General features: G+C 43.5%; 1 protein-coding gene across 15 annotated transcripts in view; it reads right to left on the bottom strand.

The window, feature by feature from the left end:
• The window catches only part of Agtpbp1 (ATP/GTP binding carboxypeptidase 1), a 150,544-nt gene that overhangs the window by 75,497 nt on the left and 49,855 nt on the right, over nt 1-25,192 (bottom strand). For 12 of the 15 annotated variants that reach the window (XR_007973180.1, XR_007973179.1, XM_052156209.1 and 9 more), the window contains 7 exons: nt 24,737-24,861; nt 21,664-21,731; nt 20,637-20,700; nt 19,716-19,862; nt 17,185-17,316; nt 14,089-14,182; nt 467-504 (listed from right to left, as the gene is read on the bottom strand). Coding sequence is in view for 12 of the 15 variants with exons in the window: in XM_052156209.1 (XP_052012169.1) it covers nt 467-504; nt 14,089-14,182; nt 17,185-17,316; nt 19,716-19,862; nt 20,637-20,700; nt 21,664-21,731; nt 24,737-24,861 (668 nt within the window). In the remaining 3 variants the exon portion in view is untranslated. Of the gene's footprint in view, nt 1-466; nt 505-14,088; nt 14,183-17,184; nt 17,317-19,715; nt 19,897-20,636; nt 20,701-21,663; nt 21,732-24,736; nt 24,862-25,192 lie in introns of those variants that run through there. The other 3 variants (XM_052156212.1, XM_052156216.1, XM_052156218.1) reach the window with 3 other exon arrangements.

The following is a 25,192-nucleotide window of genomic DNA, read 5'->3' as shown; positions in this document are numbered from 1 at the left end:
CAGCAGCTTCATACGCCCATGCTTCTGCTCTGAGGGCAGCAAGGCGTGTGCACGAGAGCTAAGTACCCATCACGCCGCTTCTGCAGTGTCATGAACTTGAACTTACGGTGAGAACGAAATTTCCAATAAAAGGCGCTATGTTAAACTTATGTATATGAAACTGATATGTATTATAATGGCAGGCTTATTGAGCTAGAGTTTATTCCATCCAATTGGATAATGTATCTATTCACATCGTTCTCACATTTCTAACTTACTGGCATGAACATAAAGCCTTGTCATTAAAAGAAGTAAATGTCATACAAGCATAATTTTTCTGAGAAATAAATCTAATGTGATATCAGGAACTTTGACTATAAGAAAGTAGCTTTAACTACATACACTAAGTCTAATTTCCAGCTTCTTGAACATAGATATACATTTAGAGTATTTTAATTACTATTATTTCTAGTATTTAAAAACTTACTTGATTTTAGCAATGCAGCAAGAGTGTCTAAAGCAACCCTGTCAACACAACAAGAAAACACAAACAACAACAAAACTAGTGAAATGAATCTACAATACAAGCATGCATTTTGTCAAGTATCATCGTGTCTGTTATCCATTCCAAGTGCATTCACTCTGCAACAGTGCTGATTATTTGGTGCTTCTCTGTTTGCATCTTACCTTAGGTTCAAAATTAGATAATAAGATTAAAATATCCAAAAGTACTTGTACAATTTTAATAACATTAACATTGTCAAGTCTGTATGTCACAAGCTAGGTAAATGAGCTCAGTTACAGTGTCACCACTGACCTCAGAGTACACAAGGCAGCAGAGGGAGGCCTCAGGGCCCTGGGTATATGAGAACTAGAATAAGGACACCCCATGGCCTAACTCAGACCTGTGCAGCTCACAGTGTCTTTAATGTTCTTACTTTAACTTTAGTGCCATGTGCTAGGATACTAGATATATGGGATAACAACTGTGAACCCTACAGCTTACAAGTAAGCCTAATCATTCCCCCTTCACAGGATGTGATAAAAAGTCCTAAAAATTGAAAATACATACATTTTCTTGAACATCCTCAGTCACACACAGTGATCAGCTACTATAATCAGCCATAAAGGCACATTATCTATCACTGCAGAACGCCTATAATTCAAATTATTTATAAAAAAGTGAGTTACTGGGGAAAAAATGGCCCTCAGTTTCAACTTCAAAAATGTAAGCCAACATACTACAATATTTCCTTGTAAGATATATCCATAGTTTTCAATAAAAACACGTGCACTAGCAAGCTGAAGCACCTCACTCACTACTGAGCATTTGTTGAATGCCTACTACACACTCCTTCTTCATGGGGTGGAATTAAAACAAGCATCACTTCAATGGGTAATTTTACAATCTACATTATGAAACACAATGTACATACATACAGAAAACTACATAAGAAATTAAAACTCCAGCAATGAAGTATGTGGGTGGTAAAGGAGAAGTGGTGACCAGATGAAGAGGCACACACTGTATAAGTGACCAGATGAGCACACACAGTGTGAGTGACCAGATGTACACACACCGTGAGAGATCAGAAGAACACACACACACAGTGTGAGTGACCAGATGTACACACACCGTGAGAGATCAGAAGAATACACACACACAGTGTGAGTGACCAGATGAACACACACAGTGTGAGAGATCAGTTGAACACACACACAGTGTGAGTGACCAGATGAACACACACAGTGTGAGAGATCAGAAGAATACACACACACAGTGTGAGTGACCAGATGAACACACACAGTGTGAGAGATCAGTTGAACACACACACAGTGTGAGAGATCAGTTGAACACACACACAGTGTGAGTGACCAGATGAACACCAGTGAGAGACCAGATGAGCACACACAGTGTGAGTGACCAGATGAACACACACAGTGTGAGAGATCAGAAGAACACACACACACAGTGTGAGTGACCAGATGAGCACACACAGAGTGTGTGACCAGATGAACACACACAGAGTGTGAGTGACCAGATGAACACACACAGTGTGAGTGACCAGATGAACACACACAGTGTGAGTGACCAGATGAACACACACACACACCGTGAGAGATCAGATGAACACACACAGAGTGAGTGACCAGATGAGCACACACAGAGTGAGTGACCAGATGAACACACACACACACCGTGAGAGATCAGATGAACACACACAGAGTGAGTGACCAGATGAGCACACACAGAGTGAGTGACCAGATGAGCACACACAGAGTGAGTGACCAGATGAACACACACAGTGTGAGTGACCAGATGAACACACACAGTAAGAGACCAGATGAACACACACAGTGTGAGTGACCAGATGAACACACACACACAGAGTGAGTGACCAGATGAGCACACACAGAGTGAGTGACCAGATGAGCACACACACACAGAGTGAGTGACCAGATGAGCACACACAGAGTGAGTGACCAGATGAACACCAGTGAGAGACCAGATGAGCACACATAGTGTGAGAGATCAGATGAACACATACACACAGTGTGAGTAACCAGATGACCACCCACAGAGTGACCAGATGTACACACACAGTCAGTGAGAGACCAGATGAACACACATAGTGTGAGTGACCAGATGAACACACACACACACACAGTGTGAGTGACCAGATGAACACACACAGTGTGAGAGATCAGATGAACACACACACACACAGTGTGAGTAACCAGATGACCACACACAGAGTGACCAGATGTACACACACAGTGAGAGACCAGATGAACACACACAGAATGAATGACCAGATAAGCACAGAGTGAGTGACCAGAGGCCTGATATGGGACACTAATCACAATTAAACCCAGAAACAATCATTCACAACTATACCAGAAACCAATGTTTTATGGATATAGAAGCTACAAAATTTAAACTATAATCTGCTAAAACCACCTTTTAAAAATTTTTGTTTGTCAATTAATATAAGCCACTTGTTGATAAAGGAAATTACAAAATCAGAAGAAGTTCTCTTTAAAAAAAAATTCAACACATGGCCCTTCTGCCCAGTCCTTTCTGTTGGGGCAGAGACTCCTAGTTGGTCTGCTCCTGTGAAGACAACATACCCTGATCCATCCCAGAGGACCCACTGCACTCAGAGCAGTTGAGGATCAGCAGCATACAGATCAGTTGAACAACAGTTTGACTGCTCCACTGAAGACACAACAGTCTAAAGGCCTCCCAGGAGATCTACTGCAGCCAGGGTAACAGATGAGCAAGCAGCTTCTCTGCCCCCGTGAAGAGCCCCCAGTTAGAAGACCCCACAGGTAGTCTGCTACAGCCAAGGCTGCAGGCCTACCTGGAGACCTGAAACAACCAAGGGACAAAAGAGGCAGTCTCCAGACAGTCACCCAGACCAACAAATAACAGGGATATCCAGATGGTAAGAGACAAACACAAGACCATAACCAGCAGAAGCCTATATAGATGAGCATCATCAGAACCCAATTCTCCCACCATAGCAAGCCCTGAATACAACACACCTAAAAATCAGGAATCTGTCCTAAAATCCTATCTCTTCTTTTTTCAATTATTGTTATAATTTTATTGATTATTTATTAGTTATAGTTTAATTGTTTTCAACTAATTGAATACAATTACTTTACATTGTAGCTGTGGCTGAGTCTTTGCCTTTGCCATGGGTCTTTCTTTTTTTTTTTTATTGATATATTTTTTATTTACATTTCAAATGATTTCCCCTTTTCTGGGTCCCAAATCCCCGCAAGTCCCATTAGCCCTCTTCCGTCCCCCTGTTCTTCCATCCACCCCTTCCCACTTCCATGTTCTGGAATCCCCTTATACTCTTGCACTGAGTCTTTCCAGAACCAGGGGCCACTCCTCCATTCTTTTTGGACATCATTTAATTTGTGGATTATGTCCTGGGTATTCAAAGTTTCTAGGCTAATATCTATTTATCAGTGAGTGCATACCATGATTGATCTTTTGAGACTGGGTTACCTCACTTAGTATGATGTTCTCCAGCTCCATCCATTTGTCTAAGAATTTCATGAATTCATTGTTTCTAATGGATGAATAGTACTCCATTGTGTAAATATACCACATTTTTTGTATCCATTCCTCCACTGAAGGACACCTAGGTTCTTTCCAGCTTCTGGCTACTACAAATAGGGCTCCTATGAACATAGTGGAGCATGTATCCTTACTGCATGCTGAAGAATCCTCTGGATATATGCCCAGGAGTGGTATAACAGGGTCCTCACTTCAGGGGGATTCAGTATCCCAGACTTTAAACTCTACTATAGAGCAATAGTGATAAAAACTGCATGGTATTGGTACAATATCAGGCAAGCGGATCAATGGAATAGGATTGAAGACCCAGAAATGAACCAACACACCTATGGTCACTTGATCTTTGACAAAGGAGCTGAAAGCATCCAGTGGAAAAAAAGATAGTCTTTTCAACAAATGGTGCTGGTTCAATTGGAGGTCAGCATGCAGAAGAATGCACATCGATCCATTCTTATCTCCTTGTACCAAGCTCAACTCCAAATGGATCAAGGACCTCCACATAAAACCTGACACACTGAAACTAATCAAAAAGAAACTGGGGAAGACCCTGGAGGACATGGGCACAGGGGAAAAGTTCCTGAGTAGAACACCAATAGCTTATGCTCTAAGATCAAGAATTGACAAATGGGACCTCATAAAACTACAAAGTTTCTGTAAGGCAAAGGACACCGTCAAAAGGACAAAACGTCAACCAACAGACTGGGAAAGGATCTTCACCAACCCTAAATCTGACAGAGGGCTAATATCTAATATATACAAAGAACTTAAGAAAGTAGAACCCAGAGAACCAAATAACCCCATTAAAAAGTGGGGTATGGAGCTAAACAAAGAATTTTCACATGAAGAACTTCGGAGAGCTGAGAAACACCTTAAGAAATGTTCAACATCATTAATCATTAGGGAAATGCAAATCAAAACAACCCTGAGATTTCACCTCACACCAGTCAGAATGGCTAAGGTCAAAAACTCAGGAGACAGCAGGTGTTGGTGAGGATGTGGAGAAAGAGGAACACTCCTCCACTGTTGGTGGGATTGCAAGATGGTGCAACCACTTTGGAAATCAGTCTGGTGGTTCCTCAGAAAACTGGGCATGACACTTCCTAAAATCCTATCTCATGAAGATAATAGAGTCCTTAAGGATCAATCACTCACTGAAAGAAATACAAGAAAACACAAGTAAACAAGTAAAGGAATTGCATAAAGCAGTCCAAGACCTAAAAGTGAAAGTAGAAACAATAAAGAAAACACAAATGGAGGCAAACCTGGAAATGGAAAACCTAGGACAGAGGTCAGGAATTACAGATGTAAGTATCAACAACAGAATATGAGAGAAAGAAGACAGGATCTCAGGTGTAGACGGTCCATAGAAGAGATTGACACAACTGTCAAGAAAATTCAAAACATAAAATACTCCTAACCCAAAGCATCCAGGAAATTCAGGACACAATGAAAAGACCAAATCTAAGAATAATCAGAAAAGAGGAGAACAAAGATTTCCAGCTTAAAGGACCTGAAAAATGTCTTCAACAAAGTCACAGAAAAAAACTTCCCCAACCTAAAGACAGAGATGTCCAGAAAGAATAACAGGGATGGAAATGGAGAGGAGCCTGAGGAATAGAAGGTTCAAAGACAGGCTCAAAGTGGAAGCCAGCTCAAAGGGAGGTCCCAAGGCTTGACACTGTTACTGAGGCTTTGGAGCGCTCACAAAAAGGGACAGAGCATGACCGTACTCTGGAAGACCCATCAAGCAGTTGAAAGAGTCAGATGCAGATATTTGTACCCAACCAATGGACAGAAGCAGCTGAGCCCTGTTGTTGGATTAGGGAAAGGCAGAAAGAAGTTGAAGAGAAGGGAGACCCTGTAGGAGGACCAATAGTCTCAATTAATCTAGATCCCTGAGATCTCTCAAACACTGGACTACCAACCAGGTAGCATACACCAACTGATATGAGGCCCCCAACACACATATAGCAGAGAACTGTGTTCAACCCTCAAGAGACTGGAGGCTCCAAGGAGTTTAGAGGTCAAGTGGAGTTGGGGGTGCAGACATCCATGTGGAAACCCGGGAGGGGGGTGTGAAAAGATGTGGAACAGTCAGAGGATGGAGGGGGGAAATAAAATCTGGAGCGTAAAAAAATTAATTAAAAAGAAAGTTTAAAAAAATCTAACAATGTTTTGAGGTTAAAAAATAAAGAAATCAATGTGGGCTACTAGGTGAGTGGCGTGGTTGCTGCAATGTCCCAAGGTGGGTGGGACATACAGCACAACAGCCATCTAGGAAGTGCTTCCTGTTTAGGTAAAGGTCTCACACCCCTGAGACACTGAAGTGAGGAGCACCAGCATAGGAAGGGGCTGCTGCTGCAGCGTCTGCAGTTGAATGACCAGGGCTAGGTTCTCCTCTGTGATATGAATGCTGCCAGAACCCTTCAGTGGGCTGTGCCTGGCACTCATCACAGTCTGGCTGAGGCAGACAGACTTCCTTGGGACTAAAGAAGGCTGTCTGCTGCTGTGCAGGCAATGCCTAGAAGCAGGCCCTGGTGTTACTGAAGTTCACAGAGCTGCCTGCTGCAAAGGTGTACTGTCTGCTGTGAAGAAGGCAGGGTGCCAATGATGCTGACGGAGTTTATGCAGAAGCTCATCCACCAACACCATCCTTCCCTCAAAAGCAGGGACACGTTGCAGTCCCCTCTCTGGACTATTTAAGAAGACTCCAGAAGCTGAAGACCTCAATGGTTTGCAAGCCTGGCAGCCTTCTAGAATGCTGAAAATTCCCATCTGTGGAACTGTCACACTATAAAGACTGAGTATAACAAACTGGTGCATGCCTGGCTCACCTTGAAAGTAAAATGATGTGGGCCTGTGTACACAGAGCAGATGCTCAAAACTGCCAAGCCTAAGAAGGCAAGGACACCCACATGCATCAACTGTTCCCAGGCTGCACAGGCCCTGAGTATGGACAGGACAGTTTGTCAGACGGGTGCATCATTCCACAAAGTGAATCCAAATACAACTAGTAATGCCATCTCTCGGTAGCACCTTGTTTAACTCTTATTATGGTATAAATTCCTCTACATGGTGGGAAAACCCACAAAGAGTACAGATCGTACCATGGCACCTGACCTTCATGCACCAGGCTCTGGGTTCAATCCCTGGTAGCAGGGAAGAAACATTCTACTTAAACCGAGACAAAATCTACACTCCTCCAAGCACGTAACGACAGAAGCTGCATGACACGTAGCATGACACTCACTCTTTACATCCAGGAATGGATGCCACTGACCATTTTTTTTTCTTGCCATTTCAATATAATGTTCTCTCTCACTCAAACTTTTTGTTTTACTACCATCATAACCACCTACAAGAGCAACTTCTGTGCACAGACAGAAGTCAGCATATAAAAAACATTTCAAGGAACAAGGTAAATGAAAACAGCTGACAATGTACAGACAAAAGATCAGACACTCACCAAATACAAACACATGCAATTAGCTTAATTGCTGTTAGCAAGATGAAGTGTATCCCATCTCTCTAACCTCGGGGTCTAACCTTAGCAGGAAGCAGAGCCACTGAATATATAATCAGTCACGATGAGATCATCTGAAAGGTAAGTGGGCTCTTGACTGGCGTCCTCAGAGTTGACCATGTAAGACTAAGGCAGACACAGACACACAGACACACACACACACACACACACACACACACGGAGAACACCTCCCCAGCAAACCATCAAACACTAAGAAGAAGACGGGAAGACATGCTCTCCCCAAGCACGCAGAAGAGAACAGCCTTCTGGGAAAGTGAGATGGAGCTTCGGAGCTCGGGACCTGCATGGGGCAGTAAATGCCTGCTGCTTCCAGCCACCACATGAGCTAGGGACTAATTTAATGCACTGAACACAGCTACTTGTTCACTTCCATTTGCTCATCTTTAGCTACACTTTTTTGAGAGAGACCGAGAGCGAGCGCGCGTGCACACACTCCTAAGTGTGGACACATGCCTTCAGAGGCCATCTCCTAAAGCTGGAGTCACAGGCAATTGTGAACCACCGGGCATGGGTGCTGGGACCTGAACTGCCATTTCTGCAACCTACTCAGCTCATTCTTCATTCCAAACTGCAAAACCCCTGACAGACTTCCTCCAACTACCAACTGTTTATACCATGCTTGAGCCAAATGAAACGTGCTGCTGACAGTTCCTAGTCTACCACTGATGATTTTCGTTTGTTTATTCTCCATATTGAAGGTGAAACTCTCACATCAGTGGCACTGAGCGTGCGCCACAGATGCATAAATTAAAAGAACTTATCGACTTTCAGTCACCATGAATATTGTGACCAAAGCATTATCGAGAAGGTAATAAACTTCAGCATAAAAGACTCTGGAGCTCTATGACACAGATAAACCAATGTCAATGTCTACAAAATAATTAAATACTGTACTTAGAAAATAATGTGAATTCATTAAAGTTGCAAAAAATTAAATAAATAGTCCATAGTGTGTTAAAGATTATAATTTCTCTTTCTTTTTTTTTATTCGATATATTCTTTATTTACATTTCAAACGATTTCCCCTTTCCTGGCTCCCCACTCCCCGAAAGTCCCATAAGCCCTCTTCCCTCCCCCTGTTCCCCTAAACCCCCTTCCCTGTTCTGATATTCCCCTACACTGCTGCACTGAGCCTTTCCAGAACCAGGGGCCACTCCTCTGTTCTTCTTGGACATCATTTGATATGTGGATTATGTCTTGGGTATTCAAAGTTCCTAGGCTAATATTCGCTTATCAGTGAGTGCAAACCATGATTGATCTTTTGAGACTGGGTTACCTCACTTAGTATGATGTTCTCTAGCTCCATCCATTTGTCTAAGAATTTCATGAATTCATTGTTTCTAATAGCTAAATAGTACTCCATTGTGTATATATACCACACTTTTTGTATCCATTCCTCCATTGAGGGGCATCTGGGTTCTTTCCAGATTCTGGCTATTATAAATAGGGCTGCTATGAACATAGTGGAGCATGTATCCTTATTACATGCTGGGGAATCCACAATTTCTCTTTCAAAGTGTTTGTACTTTCTCCGAGAGTTTTCCTACTTCCCACACAGAAGAATGTCATAAGAACCCAGAGGGTAGCCTGTGAGACTGAGGAAAGGAGTTTCCATTTGGTCACTGAGAAGGCCAGCACACCTACGTTCAACAGTTTCCATTTGGTCACTGAGAAGGCCAGCACACCTACATTCAACAGTTTCCATTTGGTCACTGAGAAGGCCAGCACACCTACATTCAACAGTTTCCATTTGGTCACTGAGAAGGCCAGCACACCTACATTCAACAGTTTCCATTTGGTCACTGAGAAGGCCAGCACACCTACATTCAACAGTTTCCATTTGGTCACTGAGAAGGCCAGCACACCTACGTTCAACAGTTTCCATTTGGTCACTGAGAAGGCCAGCACACCTATGTTCAACAGTTTCCATTTGGTCACTGAGAAGGCCAGCACACCTACATTCAACAGTTTCCATTTGGTCACTGAGAAGGCCAGCATACCTACATTAGCACACCTATGTTCAACTGGAGATCAGTTCTAGCAGTGTCCTTAAGCATAAGGTAGGCCCGAAACAGCCTGACTGCTGCCCTTGTAGGACACTGAAGAACACGGACATAATAACGCCCTGGACTGCCTCCTTCTGGACTAACAGTTTAAATCCAAAACCTAAAACCAGAGAAGAGAGGAAATCCTTAAGGGAAGCTTCCAGCTGCAGATATGAGCCTCCTCTGACCCTTTCCCTTTTAAATAGAGCATCACGAAGGAAGAACAACAGAAAGTTCCACATATCCTTAGCTAGGGTAGGAAAGGTCATATTTCTAAAGAACAGCAATAGGCACATTCAAACAAACAATAAGGATGTTTGGCTAGTACATGGCTTAAAATAAATGTAAACCTTTTTAGGTTCTTTTAAAAGTATAAGCAGAGGCACAGCCACGTGGCTTAGCAGGTAAAGTCACTTGCCAGGTGACCTGAGCTCAGTTCCCAGGACCACATGGCAGAAGCACACATAAGCAAACAGGTAAAGAGGTAACCGGGAATGGAGAACAACGTAAGCAGGTGAAAGGACACACAGAGGGCTAGGAAGAGGCCTCGGAGGCCAGAGCACCAGCAGCACAAGCCTTGAGTCCTGCACACAGGAAGCTCTGTCTGTACAGGCCCATAGCTGCCTCAGCACTCCGACTGCAGCCGGGGAGATGGAGATGGAGATGGAGATGGAGATGGAGATGGAGATGGAGATGGAGATGGAGATGGAGATGGAGATGGAGATGGAGATGGAGAACCGGTAGACAGAAGTACAGCAACAAGCTCAACAAGAACGGCCGTGCCTCAACAAGGCAGGAGGCGAGGGCTAGCTCCCCAGAGCTGTCCTCCGAACCCCAGAGCATTCCATGGGCGCACACGCGCGCGCGCGCGCGCGCGCGCACACACACACACACACTAATTTAAATGCCAGTAAAAATAAAAGGATAATTTAGATAACTACACTCTTTCCTCAGAAGTTTTAGGCCTATGGTTCTCCACAGTTCTGGAAATATCCCATGTGGTCCATTATAACAACACTTTTAAAGATTTGTTCGTTTGTTTGTTTGTTTGTTTGTTTGTTTTATGTATATGGGTACACTGTAGCTGTACTGATGGTTGTGAGCCATCATGTGGTTGTTGGGAATTTGAATTCAGAACCTGAAAGTTGAATTCAGAACTCTGCTTGCTCCGGTCAGCCCTGCTCATTCCGGTCTAAAGATTTATTTATTACTGTATCTATAGACACATCAGAAGAGGGCGTCAGATCCCATTATGGATGGTTGTGAGTCACCACGTGGTTGCTGGGAATTGAACTCAGGACCTTCAGAAGAGCAGTCAGTGCTCTTAACCGCTGAGCCATCTCTCCAGTCCCATAACTACACTTTTTTTTTTGGATTATTTGTGGTGCCATATTCTGATCCCAGGACTGAATGGGCAGTCTCTCAAGCACCACTGGCCTACACTTCAATTCATATATAATTTTGAAATGTTCTGTTTCTCCTATGAACATTACCTATTAGCTGTGGTAACATGGAAACTATGGCTTCATGTACATATCACACAGGAGGACTGTGTGGTCCTTACACTACAGATAAGTGATGGACTTCTTTATATATTAAGGGGAAAGTGAAATATAAATTTTAAAAAGGCCTTGAGTAGAGGTCACAAGCACAGCACTTGGCCTGTATGCACAAAGCCATAGATCTGATTCCAGAACCATTACAAAAAGAGCCGTGTGGACATCTAGGGCCCATCACACACAGCTATCATACACAGTGCTTAACTAAACAACATGTTATCTGCATAAACACATGTGTGCCCTAGGACTCACTTTAAGTGCCTGCAATGTGTATTAGAGCCCATGCTATCTATCTCCTTCAAGGGGAATGACAGCTAAGTAGCTCACTGTGGACTGGGGCCGGCAAGTGGTGGGTCCACCCTGAGCTGCAGGCCCATCTGCCTCCATGGCCCACTGCGCCACTACCACCACTACGTGTGTTTCACTAGTGTGACACAAACACTTTCTTTTGTTGCATTTTACCAGCTATGTTAGAACTGCAAATGATGTTTACATATGTAAACATATGGCACCACCCTTCCGAATACTTAACTAGTTATATATACAATTAACCTCACTAAATATCTTAACTGACTGATTTATTTCCTTACAGAGGCTCTCCCAATATATCATACTAGCCTCTGACTTGCAATATTTATGCCTTATGTCTCCACATGCTAGGAGAACAGGCACCTACTATCACATTCAGTTATTTGGACCTTTTATTAAGAAAAAAACAAAGACAAAAAGAAAAGGTTCAAACACTCTGCATGCACCCTGTATGTTAACAAATGAAATGTGTAGGCTGGAGACATGGGTCAGCAGTTAAGAGCACATACTGGTATTCAGAAGACCAGAGTTTGGTTCTCAGCACTACATCAGGTAGCTCACAACTGCCTGTAACTCCATCTCCAAAGGCACCTGCATACATGTACATACATGCATAATAATAACAAAATAAAATATTAAAAGAATAAAGTTCAAATATTTCATGTTGACATGTTTGTCTTTATAGACATTTCATAGCAAAGACATGCTTTTAAGTACTTATTTTATTATTTTTAATCATGTGTATGGGACACAGTGAGCAGCTGAGTGCAGTGCCTACAGAAGCCACAGGAGGTCACTTGAGTCCCTGGAGCTCCAGTGACAGGAGGGGATGAACTGGCCAGCATGCTAGGACCAGAACCAGGACCTCAGCAAGAGCAATTCCCACGCTTAGCCTCACAAAGAGCCAGCTTTCCTGTCTTAGTGTTCTATGTACATATGTGTGTGGATGTGAGTACATGCCATATGTGCGGGGTCATGTGCAGGGTCACAAGTGGCCGTGGAGAACAGGAAGCACTGAGCCCCCTCACTCCAGCAGTCACTGTCTTGCAGCCCCAATCCAGCGACAGACTCAGGCAGTGGGAAGAATGAGTACTGAATCACCACACAGCAGATGGAAGAAACACTCTGACAAACAGATTCCTCGGCTCAAGCACCCCCAGCCACGACCTCTGAAACATTTAATTTAAAAATGCAGGCAAGCTGCAAGTTCAAATAAAGGACACACTAGTATGCCAAGACCTGTGCAGTCACCTCATCCAGAATGTGACATATTTAAACATCACAGAGACCCCTCTGCAATGCCGCAGAACAATAGATATTTGTTGACTTTAAAGAATTATGAGATACAACCAACAAATAAAATTTATTTGAACCCTGATCCAAATAATCTAAGTATTATGAAGACTTTTCATCGGCAGTCAAAAACAGGAAATGACATTAAGGCTCACTGTTAATACTGCTGGGCACAGACGTGGACTTACAGCACCTAGGACTTGTGCCTGACAATAATAGGGCTGAAGAGCTCACACACCAAAGATGCACAACGGAAGATGCAACAGCAACAGTAGAAAGCTGGCCACTGCCGGGACAGGAGCTCACAGAACTGATCTACCACTCCAGGAAGACACTCACTCCCTTAGACTCCAGACGACCCAAGAGCACGGAGATTATTTTCAATTAAGGCTTTAGCCTGCTGATATCTTTGAAGCAGTGATGCTCATTTCTGATCATGCTGAAGTAACCTATTAACTTACTGGGAGAGATGACCACACCCCAGAAAACACCTCTGATTTACTCAACCGTCTCCCACAGAGCATGCAAATAGCACTGTGGTAGCAGCATAAAGGACAGGACAATGATGGCGCACTGGCATCACTGGGGTAGGACACAGGATGAACCTTGCTGGGTGAGCCTCAAACAAACAAACAAACAAACAGCCCTCCATAGCACTACTCTAAGTCTAACCCCTAACACCGCGCACTTCGTTTCTGAAGCTACAGGGCTTACAAATTAATGAAAACGCACAAACACACACAATATAACCTTAAGGTACATATACTCAGACACCCATACATATCTCAAGACAGGAAAAGATAAAGAGAGTAACATGATTTGGACAAAATAGAAATGTGTGACTTCCCAAGCAGTGCAGTAATGGTGAGAAAAAGGAAGCGGTCATTAGCACTCAGCAGAGTGGCTAAGGCTTAGAGTAGGCACTCAACAAAGGCCTCGGGAATGACACTGGACTAGCTCCTCCCAGGGTCTACCAGCATTCAAAGTCATCACCTTTAAAATAATGTACTTAATACACTGAAATTGTCTAGCTTAAAGATTTAACTTGTAATTAAGAACATCTTTATTGTAAGAAATGACTAAGAACTAGAGACTCTAGGTACGGCTGGCCTCACCTGCTCAGGTGTATGTCAAGGCCGTGAAGCCCGGAATGACTAAGGACGTCCTTCTAGATACGCTGGCCTCACCTGCTCGGGCACATGTCAAGGCCGAAGCCAGAGTGACTAAGGACATACTCCCACTCGCATCAGAACATTTACTCACTTCATGAGAGCTGAATTCTTCTTACTGAATGGTCCAATAATTTTAAACATCAATTCCACAACTCCATTTTTACCTAAAGATACTGAGTTCACAGCTGAGAAAAAAGAAAAAGACACAAAGTGATTTAATTCTTAGTGATGAATCCAAAAACACCCGGAAGTATTTAGTCACTATGAATGCACGGTACCCAGGGCCTCTCAGGCTCAGCTGCAGGGGTTTGGGGCAGGGGTGGGAGGGTTATTCTGCTTTGTTTTTATAGGAAGTTGGGCACAACTAGCATTCCAAAAACAAAAACAAAAACAAAAAAACAGTTACTATCAGATGACACCAGGAAAGTGAGTGCTGAGAATCAAAGACAAGAAGTAACCTGAAGTTAGTGAGCATAGCAGAGAGCGTGATTCATCTCTGTTATCTTCTAGATGCAGAAAGAGTTGTAGGCTGTTTTGTTCTACTGGGCACCTCTACTTCAGAGTGAGACACGGGTATTTCTGGAGATAACGATGCCTGAGTGCACTCAACATGGACAGGAGCTGGTGTGGGAGCAGCCAGGTGGGGTAAGCATGGTTCTGCAGTAGCTCAGGGTTCTGCAGAGGCGCAGGGTCAGCATGAAAGCTGTGACCCCGGGAGCAGCTGCAGGCGGGAGGATGAGGAGCAAGCGAGCGAGCAAGTGACGGTTTCCTGAGCGAGCAAGGAGGATTTCCCTCCTCCTGCTGCAATGCCCAAGCAGCAGCAAAGTTCATGTGCACTTCAGATAGCCAGGGCGGGGCTCAGAGCACTCTGCAGAGTCTGAACTAGTTAGATGCAGGCAGGACCTTCACTAAAGCAACCCTGAGGAGCCAAAACAACAGCGCTCTGGTACTCTACAGAGAAGAGACAGTGGGAGGACTGTGCCCAGGACTTTAAACTCTGGACAAATGTTACTTTAAAGAAATTACACAAGAACAGGGTGTGGTGGTTGGCTGCCTTTAGCCCCAGCACTCGGGAGGCAGGTGGATCTCTGAGGCCAGCCTGGTCTACAGAGTGAGCTCCAGGTCAGCCAGGGCTACACGAAAACAATCTGATTGGAAAAAAACATTAAAAATAAGTACAGAGAAACTGTCTGCTAGCCTTCTGCTGGTTACACAAGTAAACTGCAGCTCCGAAGCTGCAGCTCCTGCGCCACAGGAAGCGTTCGTTCACTCGGCTCCACTGCCGAGTCCTCACTCACACACTCCCCACACTTCCATTATCTGTTGGCTGCTATATTCAAAATTACTTCACTTTTAATTCAAATCAAGTTTTAATTTTTCAATTTTTCTCTTCCCTAATTCACGTTTTTCTTTTCTTTTTGTTGTTGTTGTTTGCTTGCTTTGTTTTTTTTGGTTTTCAAGACATGGTTTTTCTCTGTAGCCCTGGCTGGCCTGGCACGCACTCGGTAGAGCAGGCTGGTTTCACACTCAGAGAGAGGTCTGCCTGCCTCTGCCTCCTGAGGGCTGGGGCCTAAGTCATGGTTTTTTCTGTTTCTTTTCCTAACTCCTCCCTCAATTTTCCTGTTTCTGTGTTCTTAACTCTGTTGATTAAATACCAAATTTTTCCATTTCCTTACATTCTTTTTAGTCATAGGTGTTCCTTTTCTGAGCACACCTTCAATGAAACGGTCAGTGTACACACACACACACACACACACACATGCACTGGAGCATTTTTTACATGATATACAAATAGTCTACACTTCATTTCTAATTTGTGTGAATGTGGGGAGTGTACCTATGGAGGTCAGAGATCAATGTCAAGTGTCTTTTTTATTGTTCTGTGGCTTTTGACAAAGGATCTCTCCTTGCATCTACAGTTCAAGGATTCAATAAGACAAGCTGGGAACAGGCTCCAGGGATCCCCCTCTCAGCTCCTTGCCTGTGCTGGGGTTATGGGCAAAGAACACTAGGGATCAAAGGTTTGGGCTTACTGGACACCATCCCTAAACCATCACTCTTGTCTCTAGCTTGCTCAGAGACTCAGCACCAGTCTGTGTACACTCTGCAGCCTCCTGATCACAGGATGATAATTCAACACTGCTGGTGAGACTATGTGCCTTCCTTCTCTTTTATCTGCAAACATATGGAGTATCTATGGTAGATTGAACAAAAATGGCCCCCAAACCCACAGGGAAGAGAGCACTATCAGGAAGAGTGGCCTTAGTGGAGTAGGTGTGACACTAAGGGATGGCCTCTGAGGTCTGATGTACTCAAGCCAGGCCTCGGGTGTTCTTCCTGCTGCTTGGGGATCCAGATGCCGAGCCCTCAGCCCCTTCGCCAGCACCATGTCTATCTGCATGCCGCCATGTTTCCCATCATGGCAATAATGGACTGAACCTCTGCATTGTAAGCCAGCCCCAATTAAGTTTTGTCCTTTATAAGAGTTGCCATGGTCACGGTGTCTCTTCACAGCAACAGACACACTAACTACAACAGTATCTAGAAACAGTTGTTTCCTGTTGCTGTGATCAAAATACCGACAGAAGCAATTTATGGGGAAAAGGTTTTATTTAGCTCACAAATCCAGTAGTCCATCACAGTAGTAGTCCAGCAGCAGTCTGAGGTAGCTGGTCATGGAGACCATAATCGGGAAGGCAGGGCAAGATGCAGGCTGTGGGCAGCACCCTCAGCTCACTTTCCAGATTCTCAGAAATCTCCTTCTGCCTTGGGAACAGGGCCACGCCCCAGGGGAGGAGCTTCCGAAGTGCTCACCATAGCAACTCTCACGCCAGCCTCACCTAATGGCCACTCACTCACCTGTCTTCCCAGGAAGAGTCGGTATTGTGTTGTGTTGCACTGGAAATCACAACCACTGCACGGACAGAAGCGTGTCCCACTGCTGAACTCCCAACTCTCCCTGGAGTGTCTCCTCACTCCAGTCCTTCACCAGCTAAAGGAACTGGGAACAATTCCTAGATTTGGTCGCCTCGCCTTCCTACTCTACATCCCTTTTGCTGACTTGGGAGTCACATTAACATTTACTTTTCAACAAATTTTAGAGATTTGTAGACTTTAAATAGTTTTAAAACATTATTTTGTGTAACTTCAGAAGCCTGGGTAACACAGCCACCTTTAAAGTACTCACAGTTGGTAGAATACACTCGCAAGAGCTGAAGACAAGGAAGAACCAAGCGGTAGTTCTGGAAGTGCTGCTTGACCAAATTCAGAGTTACATTCAGTGCCCCATTAACTCTAGCCTTCACTCCAAATTTTTTATCTGTTTAAAGAAAGTATTCAAATAAAACTTTTGAACAAAAATATTTTAGAAAGCAATGAAGACTAAAGGTGTAAGGCAGCGGCAGAGGGTCTGCGGAGCAGGGCCTCAGGAGAAGCAATGGAACTGCCAAAGAAGCAGACACAGGAAATCTCAACTATACATTCATATATGTAAAGTTGACATGAAATAGTCAAAATTATAATAATTTCTGAATAATTTCTAATATCCCTTATCCTTCTGAAGCACATCCTACAACAACGTATCAAGGAACAGACAGGAGAAAAAGATGGGAGGAGAGCGTAACTGATCAACTGACCTACAGTGGCCCCACACGTGCCGTCCCACGAGAGGAAAGCACAACTCATCTACTGTTCACTAAGTCTAACTCAATAACATCCCACAAATACACACAGGAAAAGTAGTAAAGAATCTAAATGTCCACTACCAGTATTATTTAATATGAACATGTTATTTTCATATGTCTAAAATATATAAATTAATAAAATATGAATATCCTAATTAGAAAATAATGTGGTGAATATGTCAAGCAAATTTCTAATGAGGAGCTGGGAAGGTGGCTTAACAGAAGTGCTGGCTGCTCATCCAGGGGCGCAGGCTCACCTCACGACTACAGTTAAGTCCAGTTCCGGGAGGTCCAAAAACTCTGGCCTCCTCGGGCATCTGCATTCATGTACACATGTGTGTGTGTACACACAAACACACAGAAGTACAAACACACGTGCACGCACATACACTTTAAAATGATAAAAGCTTTTTTTTTAATTTATGAGGAAGTAGAGGAGATACTGTGATGCTAACTCAATACATTGTATGGCATGTAACAACCAAATCAAGGCAGTTAACATTTCCATCTCTTAAATGTTTTATTTTTAATTTCTGATTACCATAATAATTATACATATTTGAAAAATACAGAGTACTATCTTATTACTCTGTATTTTTAACATGTATGTATAATTTATTATTTAACATGTATGTGTAATTCAGGGTAATGGGCATGTCTATCTCACAGCATTAGAAGTTCTTGATTTTTATTCACACAAAGAGATCACAATCATTAAAAAAATACTAAGTAAAAAGAGCTGAAGAATATGAAGATTTTAAAAAAGAAATAGGAACAGCAGAGGTAAGTCATAAACAACAGAAATTTTAAAGCAAAAGGGAAAGTTACTTGCATTTTACAGGGGAAAAAACAGAAAATTATTCAATAAATTACCATATCGCCTCAATGAACTGTACAAATAATAATGGGAAAAGCACAAATTTAAGATGCAGAATAAGGGCTGGAGAGTCAGTGCTCGGTGGTTAAGAGCACTGACTGCTCTTCCAGAGGTCCTGAGTTCAATTCCCAGCAACCATATGGTGGCTCACAACCATCTGTAATGGGATCTGACGCCCTCTTCTGGTGTGTCTGAAGAGAGCAATGGTGAATACATTAAATAAATAGATAAATAAATCTTTTTTAAAAAGATGCAGAATAAAGTAATGATGACCTATGTAAACTAAAATGAAAGAAATAAACACATCAATATCTTAATTTCATGAAAAGAAAAGGTAACTTGGTTGTAATCAGCAAAAGAATATACTAGCATATTTATCAGTAACTAGAACCTTCTTATTTTATTTTCTAAAAAGATTCAAAAAAGGAACTCATGAATCTCAAATACAGAAGTTAAAGAAAAACAAGAACCAAGATAACATATGCACTATATCTGGTCTCGAGGTCACCACAGAGCTGCACTCTTTAAAACACAACCTGCTAAAGATGTGAATTAAGCACATGCAGTGCTACACGAGGACACACATGCCTACACACAAAGGCAAAGAGTGTGCTCGCAGTCAGACATGTCAAGATGATGGTAACGTGACGTAGTGCAGGGCAAGCATGTTAAAGTGTGGCTGCCCCTGCCCTGCCCTGCCCTCAGCCCACTCCTCTCCCCATGGCTCTGCGGCGATGACTCTCACGGGTCTGCCTTGGTCCTTGTAAAAATGGAGTTTCCAGAGCTCTGAACTGCACACAGTACAAACGTGATCATCAGTGAAACAAACTGTCACAGCGCATGCTCACTTCCACACACTTGTAACTTCTGAACACAACATGTGCATTCTCTACATATGTGTGCGTACACACATGTATGCACATGCACATACACACACAAGCACAGAGACACGTAGATGCTGCCATTTCTCCACCTTTATCACATTCAAACCCATTATGAATATTGGGTCCTCATTTCTTGTTAACTGTAAAAAACATTCCTCTGTTAAACCTAAGAAAAAGGAGTACTTAATACTTCAAATTTTAAGTAGTTTAAGACAAAGATTCAAAGTTACAAAGATAGCTCTAGGGTCAATAATCACAAGAACAGGCCTCTTACCTTTTGGTCCAATCTTGGCAAGAATGGAGTGAGTCTGCACCATCACCTCCTCGTGTGGGGGAGAGTCTTTGCTGGCATTCATAAGCAGTTGCAACAGTATTTGTGAACCACCTTTGGCAACCAAGAAACTCGCTCTTCGACCTCCACCTAAAATGTTTTTGAAATACTGCAAACAGCATATCTTCACGTAGTAGACATTAGAATTAGTTAGCATTCAAGGACTGTTTCAACCATTGGCTTCTAAAACCAAGAACTATCAAAATCACTCAAAGTTTGAGTCTTAGTACCAGGTCTCATTATCCAGCCCAGACTAGCCTTATAAGACAGGCAGCCGACTCCACACTCAGCTCCTCCTCTGTTAGTGACACACTAAAGTACAGAACACAAATTATCGATACAAATGGTACCAAAATTCTAGGCTCAAGGTGCTGCATGCACAGGTAGGCAGGGAGAGTGGGAGGAGCATCCGAAGGTATCAAAAGTCAGGCACTGCACTGCAGAGATGGCCGTGGTTAAGAGCTTGCTGTGCAGCCATGAGGCAAACCCAGCAGCCATGGCAGGAGCTGGGCTTGGGTCTCACAGCACTGTGGGCACCAGAGACAGGAAGCTCAGGGTGGGCTTGCTGACTACCAGCCCGCCTGAAAACCTCAAGCTCCAGGTTCAGATTCTGCCCCAAAGGAGCCAGCTGGGTGGTGAGTAAGAAAGGAACCCAAAGCCTTCTAATACACACACCCAACCACCCCTACCTCAGCTCTCCCTCCCTCTTCCCCTTCCCTCATCCCTCATACAAGAAGCATCAATAGGAACAGAATATTTCACTTCTGAAATTTTAATATCAAGAAAGTTTAAATGATATACACAGGACACACTTATGGTCACTATTTACAAGTACACACCAAATCAAAGTGAATCAAAACTCACCAGATGACACCAGCTCAATGAGAATGCTTAGGATATTAAGTATAGTTTGAAGATCTTTCGTGTTCTGAAACAAATAGTTGATTTCTCTTATTAAACTAAATTTCTTATTTTCAATGCTTTAACCTGTAGGCACTGACCTATGTCTGACAAATGGCCTTTCTGATCGCTTTAGGCACAATTTGCATTGACTTGCACTGCACTCTTACTAAAACTTCAGTGTCTCCACCATTTTTCTTACATTAGCTTACTGATTTATATATTTGTACATATGGAGGTGACTGGAGTTCATGGGACAAGAAGTAGGCCTAGGTTCTCCCTTCTACTGTGGTGCGGGTCCTGGGGCTTGAACCGAGGTCATCAGACTTGGCAGCAGGAGCGTCTACATCCTGAGGAGCTCACGGGCCGCTGGACCTCCAGCACCAGAGACAGCAGCAGCCCTGGCCTCCTGGGCACAGCTCTCTCCGCACATACACACAGATACACACAGATGAGTAAAATAGTAAGAAATAAGTTCTTTTTTTAATAAAAAAAAAAAAGATTAAGATTTGAGGCCTGCCAGACGACTCTGCAGGTGAAGATGCTTGCCGTACGAGCATAGAGGCCTGACTTTGATCCTCAGAACCCATCTAAAGGACGAAGGAGAGAGCTGACCCCACAGAATTGCTTTTTGGTAACCACATATGAACCACATCCTCTTATGCAAACACAATGATAAGTCTTTTTAAAAAATCTAAGACTTTAAAAAAAGTTTTAAAAAATACCTAAGATTAAATTTTAGTTATTATAATTACAGGAAACGTGTTTGCATAATACAAATTAGCACATTCACTTGTGTGTTTACTTCAATATCCTTCCTCCTATGTGTGTGTCTGTGTGTGTGAATGTGTGCCTGTGTGAGTATGTGAATGTGTGTCTGTGTGTGAATGTGTCTCTGTGAGTGTGTGTGAGTGTATGCTTGTGTGTATTTGTATTCACTTCAGTGTCCCTCCTGTGATAGGTAACATCAGTAAAGGCTGTTAGAACATACCTCCAATGTTGACAACAGAACTTCCATGCCTGTAGAACCTTTGGTTGTCATTTCCCTCCTTGTTTTTTCTGAAAAGTTAAAAAAAAGTTATTTAAACATGAACCAAAAAGAATTCCTAACGTGCTGCATGTAGCTAACCCTAAGAGCAGTCTAAGCTGATCCTGGGTGCTCATCCTCTATGCTATTAAACCTATCCTGTGGTTATGAGTCCAGTTTCAGTTAACAAGACTTTCTCTTCTCAACTATCATAGACCATCAAAGTCCCTGTTGATCCTTCCAAAAAGCTTGAGACAAGAGCTAGCAGTGAGCTGTAACAGAGGCAGACACCATGACTATGAGCAGAGCTGGGAAAACATCTCCTCAACACGAATGATGGCTGAAGTCTAAGGCCATGCTCAAATGTCCATTGTGTTCAGTACTAGAGCAAAATTCTGAATCACAAGATTGAACAACCTATGGAAGGGCTTCACTGTGAGAAGCTGGAGGCGCCACCTCTCACATGACTGACCTACAGGTAGGACAGGGACTGTGCAAATACTTCTATTCCGCTCAGAAGTTCCTGCACCCTCACAATTCTTTGATTTACAAGAGAGATAAACAAATAACAAGAAGAGTCCGAGCACTTGGGAGGCAAAGGCAGGTGGATTTCTGAGTTTGAGGCCAGCCTGGTCTACTGAGTGAGTTCCAGGACAGCTAGGGCTACACAGAGAAATCCTGTCATGGAAAATTGAGAGAGAGAGAGAGAGAGAGAGAGAGAGACCGACCCAACCTTTCCTACACTATCTCAGTTACAGCCTTTAGCCCTCGCCTGGGGTCTATGTTGAGGCACCGCGTGTCAGAATGGCACAGACGGGGTGGTGCTAGTGCTTAGAATCCAGAGCTCACCGCCTCTACTAACAGCACACTTGTCTAAGAGGAACAGGATCACTCTGACACAGTCATGGCACTGGGAGGTTTGGATCCCTTCTCTACTTTCTCAGACTTGACTATTAATGTCTATTAATCACAACATCGATTGTGTTGATGCAGGGGATCATGACATTAATCTCAACATTCTGAGATTTAAAAACTGAAAGACAAAGGATCCATTCTGTGTAGCATATATATAGTTAAATTTCAAGAACAGGAAGGCTAAATCCAGCATTTCATATGGAGATAATCATGGGAGTTTATAGCAGAGGCCCACATGGTAGAAAAATATCAACAGAAAGGGACCAGGGAAAAGAGTCAAACCAAGCCTCTCTCTCCTAAGCACCACACTCCTGCCATTGTCCACCATTGCCTTCTCGCCCTTCCTGCCTACCTTTGCATTGGTTTTTTACAAACTATTAACAATTTAAGTTCTCTTCTTGGTGCTTGCTATTAGAATTAAGTTCTTCATCCTCGAGTGGTCCACATCCGCTCAAAGCAGATGTGCTAATGCAGGGCTCACTAGAGTGACATATCCACACAGGCTTCAGTTTAACAACTCAGGACCGCTGTCAAGCATACTGAACAAGGGACCAGGACTTGAGCTGATCTGTCGCTAACAGAGACCTTCTCCTCTCAGGCATCATCTCACACCAGTCCATGTGACTGTCACAAACAAACCAGTCACATGAAATGTCATGAAAATGTAGAACACCCTCACATCTGCTCACTGCTGCATCATGCTAATGCTAACCAGCATGGCAAACTCGCCTACAGGCATACTGTGTTCCTAAACTAAAACTGTTTATATATATCTATTCCTTTGGCAGTCATCTTTTACTCAGCCCAGCTGCCCCCACCAAAAAATATTAAATCTTACAAGAAAACAAAATACTACTTCAAAAAGCCAGCACATCCTGCTTAGGATACAAAGCAGGGCTAGGGCCTTATACAGCCAAGCCACTTAGGTAGCAATGTTACAGATATAATCAGAAGACACAGAGCTCTGCATCACTATTGTGGGAACCTGTGTGGCTGAGCACAGCCGCAGCCTCTGTCTGGTCCTCACCAATGTCTCATTGCCCTGTGCTCCTGGACACTGAGTGAAAACAAAGCACTGACCTGGGCTTTCTCCTCTACTCCATGGTCTACCATCATCTCAGGAGACTGTGACATTCATATGGAAAATCCACTTAAACACCAGAGTCTTTGCCTCCTTACAACAAAATCTCTCCTGTGCTCTAATTTGCCAGCCTGTTTAGTGACCCTTCTCAGGACCAGCATGATGCCTGAAGATAGAAACCCCAGACACATGAACACCTACTGAGGAAGTCTGAAAGCAGCAAGCAGAGAACCCAGGGAAGAAGCCAGGTGGGCTACAGCTGAACACACTCAAGAGTCAGGACCATTGAGAGCTCACCGCACAGCTGCACATGTCCCATATGCCATGGAGAAACAGGTCTTAGCAGTTTACCAGGCTGGGAAGAGCACTGTCCGTGTGTTAGGTGCAGGTAAGTTTCTCTGAGTCTTACTGTGTCTCACAGTTGAGAGTCTAAGTCTTAGAAGAGCCTTTGGGCTGGACTTGCATGCGTTACTGGAGTTGTTCAGACTGTTAGGGGTGTGGTTCTAAGGGCCAGTGATACTGTGTGAGATGGAATTATAAAAGTATGATCTGCCAGGCAGTGGTGGCGCACGCCTTTAATCCTAGTACTTGGGAGGCAGAGGCAGGTGGATTTCTGAGTTCAAGGCCAGCCTAGTCTACAGGGTGAGTTCCAGGACAGCCAGGGATATACAGAGAAACCCTGTCTTGGAGAAAAACAAACAAAGAAACAAACAAACAGCATGATCTTTTTGGAAATTAGGGGACAAGGTGTATTTTCGTGCTCAGTAAGCAGGATCTAAGCTGAGCGGCCTGGCTGCCCTGTGGCTTCTGAGGCAGAACCAAAATCCATGCTTCCTGCCTGAGCTTCCCTCAGGCACCTGACAGGGATCAAACCTAACACGCGCACTGAGAATCAACCTCCTCCAAAAGCATTCTGTCCCTACTTCCATCCAGACATCAAAAATTGGAACATTCTTCATATCAAAACCCAGGACACTCTCAGTATCTATTTTAAAGAACTGAAAAGGTATTCCATAAAACAAGGAGAGGACTGGAGTTTACCTTGACTTTGAGCCAAATGGAGAATTTTGGATGTAACATATCTGGCAGTATCTGACTCTGCGGAATCCGTATTGATCTTCTCCAGCTGAGCCAGGAGTCCCACAACCCGAGAACTATTGGTAAGGCTAAAAAGAACATTGCTCTCCATTAGTGTGGATTCTGTGCCAACCTCGAGGAGAATGTCACTCACACAAATCACTGTTTAACATGAGTATTAACCACTTAGGTGTCACAGCCCTCACTGCCTCTGTCACACTGTTCATTCCTGATGGGGAAATGCATTCTATTTCGGAAAACCACAAACAGCAAGCATCCAGTTCACGCGTCCAGGCATCCTCAGTCGCCCGCCCTGCGAGGTTTTCTGCTCCGAGCCTTTGCACTTGCTCTGCCCTCCTCAAACTGAGCTCCTACCTCCTGCCCCACTCAGCTGCCGTCCACCTCACACTGGCAAAATCG

The sequence above is a fragment of the Apodemus sylvaticus genome, chromosome 14 (assembly GCF_947179515.1).
Source record: "Apodemus sylvaticus chromosome 14, mApoSyl1.1, whole genome shotgun sequence".
Classification (NCBI taxonomy): Eukaryota; Metazoa; Chordata; class Mammalia; order Rodentia; family Muridae; genus Apodemus; species Apodemus sylvaticus.
The sequence above is the reverse complement of the archived record's forward strand: the minus strand, read 5'-3'. Positions and strand labels throughout refer to the sequence as shown.